At 37.8% G+C, this 1,352-nt stretch overlaps 1 protein-coding gene across 1 annotated transcript in view; it reads left to right on the top strand.

The window, feature by feature from the left end:
• Window positions 1-1,352, top strand: part of LOC107101139 (alpha-2-macroglobulin-P-like) — a 64,570-nt gene that overhangs the window by 7,625 nt on the left and 55,593 nt on the right. The window contains exon 5 of the mRNA XM_015399928.1: window positions 699-756. Coding sequence (XP_015255414.1) covers window positions 699-756 — 58 coding nt within the window. The remainder of the gene's footprint in view (window positions 1-698; window positions 757-1,352) is intronic.

The raw sequence follows: 1,352 nt of genomic DNA on the forward strand, positions 1-1,352 counted from the left end.
AGGTCCGGGAGGAAACCAGAGCCTCTCGGAACCAAAGTTCTTGTACACTGATCTGGCAGTGGAGAGAGCTTTTGGCAACCGGAAGTTGAATGTTTTGGGGAAAATATTATTGTATTGCTGGATTGCAAACATGTATGAGTGTAAATATTGTCTGTGTCATTTCTAGTATTTATATTGTTGGTTTGGGAATATTATGATATTTTGTATGGGGATTTAAAAGTGTGTTTTTAATACTTTTTGTAACATTATTTTCCTATTGGTTGATTTCTGAGCCAATTAGATGTAAGTTGGAGATTGTAAGCCTTTTAAAAGGGCAGGGCTTTTTCATTCTAGTGAGAGAGGGTGAGCTGAACACACGCTTGCTGCGAGGCTGTGTTTAAGGGAAAAGTAAGTGCAAGGAAGTTTGTATTTAAAGTCTTGGTTATAGTTTATATTTTGTGTTGCCTGATTGAGGCCGGTTTTCTTTTGTGTTTATTCAGTTTTTTTGTTTCTCATATTTTTGTATGCTCACTTCCGCACTGTAAATAAATACGCACCCGTCTTCACGATATTTTCAGTTGCCTAGTTTCAGTCTTCTTTAAACTTTATTGGTGAGGGCCAGTCCTGACATGAGCTGGGGGTGGAGAAGCCCCTTTCTCACAAGAACCAATAAAGCAGTTTCTCTCTGTGATGACTGTGATCTGTCTCAATTTAACCAGGTACACATATGGACAGCCTGTGCAAGGAAACATTACAGTCAAGGTCTCTCCACTTCGTGTATGGCCGTTTTTTCCAGGAGGACCATCTCAATTATTTTCTAATAATGAGACAATCCAAAAGCAGGTAGAGTTATACACATTAGAATTATGACATGAGCACATATTTTTCTCTGTTGTTGCACCAATGCCTTCTTTGTGGCCACAGTAACAATATAAATTATTGTATATAATGAATATCAATACCAAAGATCTCAGTTTTAGGCTTCATAAAATCGCTTTGCGAGTGATAGGTATTTCCAATTTGAATTTCCCAAACCCGTAAATTTGCTGGATTTGCTCATAAGAATTTCATCTGCACATTCATAAAGGCACCAAACTAAAGTTGGCAGTTGTTGTTCACAACACCGATTTATGTGAAATAGACAGACTTGGACAAACCTGTGCAGCTTATAATAGTGAAATTAACATTTCCAAGTGCAGCAGCGATCAGAAAATTTTACAAAATGCAGAAGAAACATCGTGTTGAGTACATTTTTAAGGAATTTGAAAAAAATCAGTCATCTAGTGCAGATGTAATGTTTACAGAGTACGATGCAGAGTCTTGTTTTGAGTTCCAACAGTTCATCAGTGTGATGGCGGTGGGGAAGAAGCTGC

The sequence above is a fragment of the Cyprinodon variegatus genome, unplaced genomic scaffold (genome assembly GCF_000732505.1).
Source record: "Cyprinodon variegatus isolate N-32 unplaced genomic scaffold, C_variegatus-1.0 Scaffold1057, whole genome shotgun sequence".
NCBI classification, from domain to species: domain Eukaryota; kingdom Metazoa; phylum Chordata; class Actinopteri; order Cyprinodontiformes; family Cyprinodontidae; genus Cyprinodon; species Cyprinodon variegatus.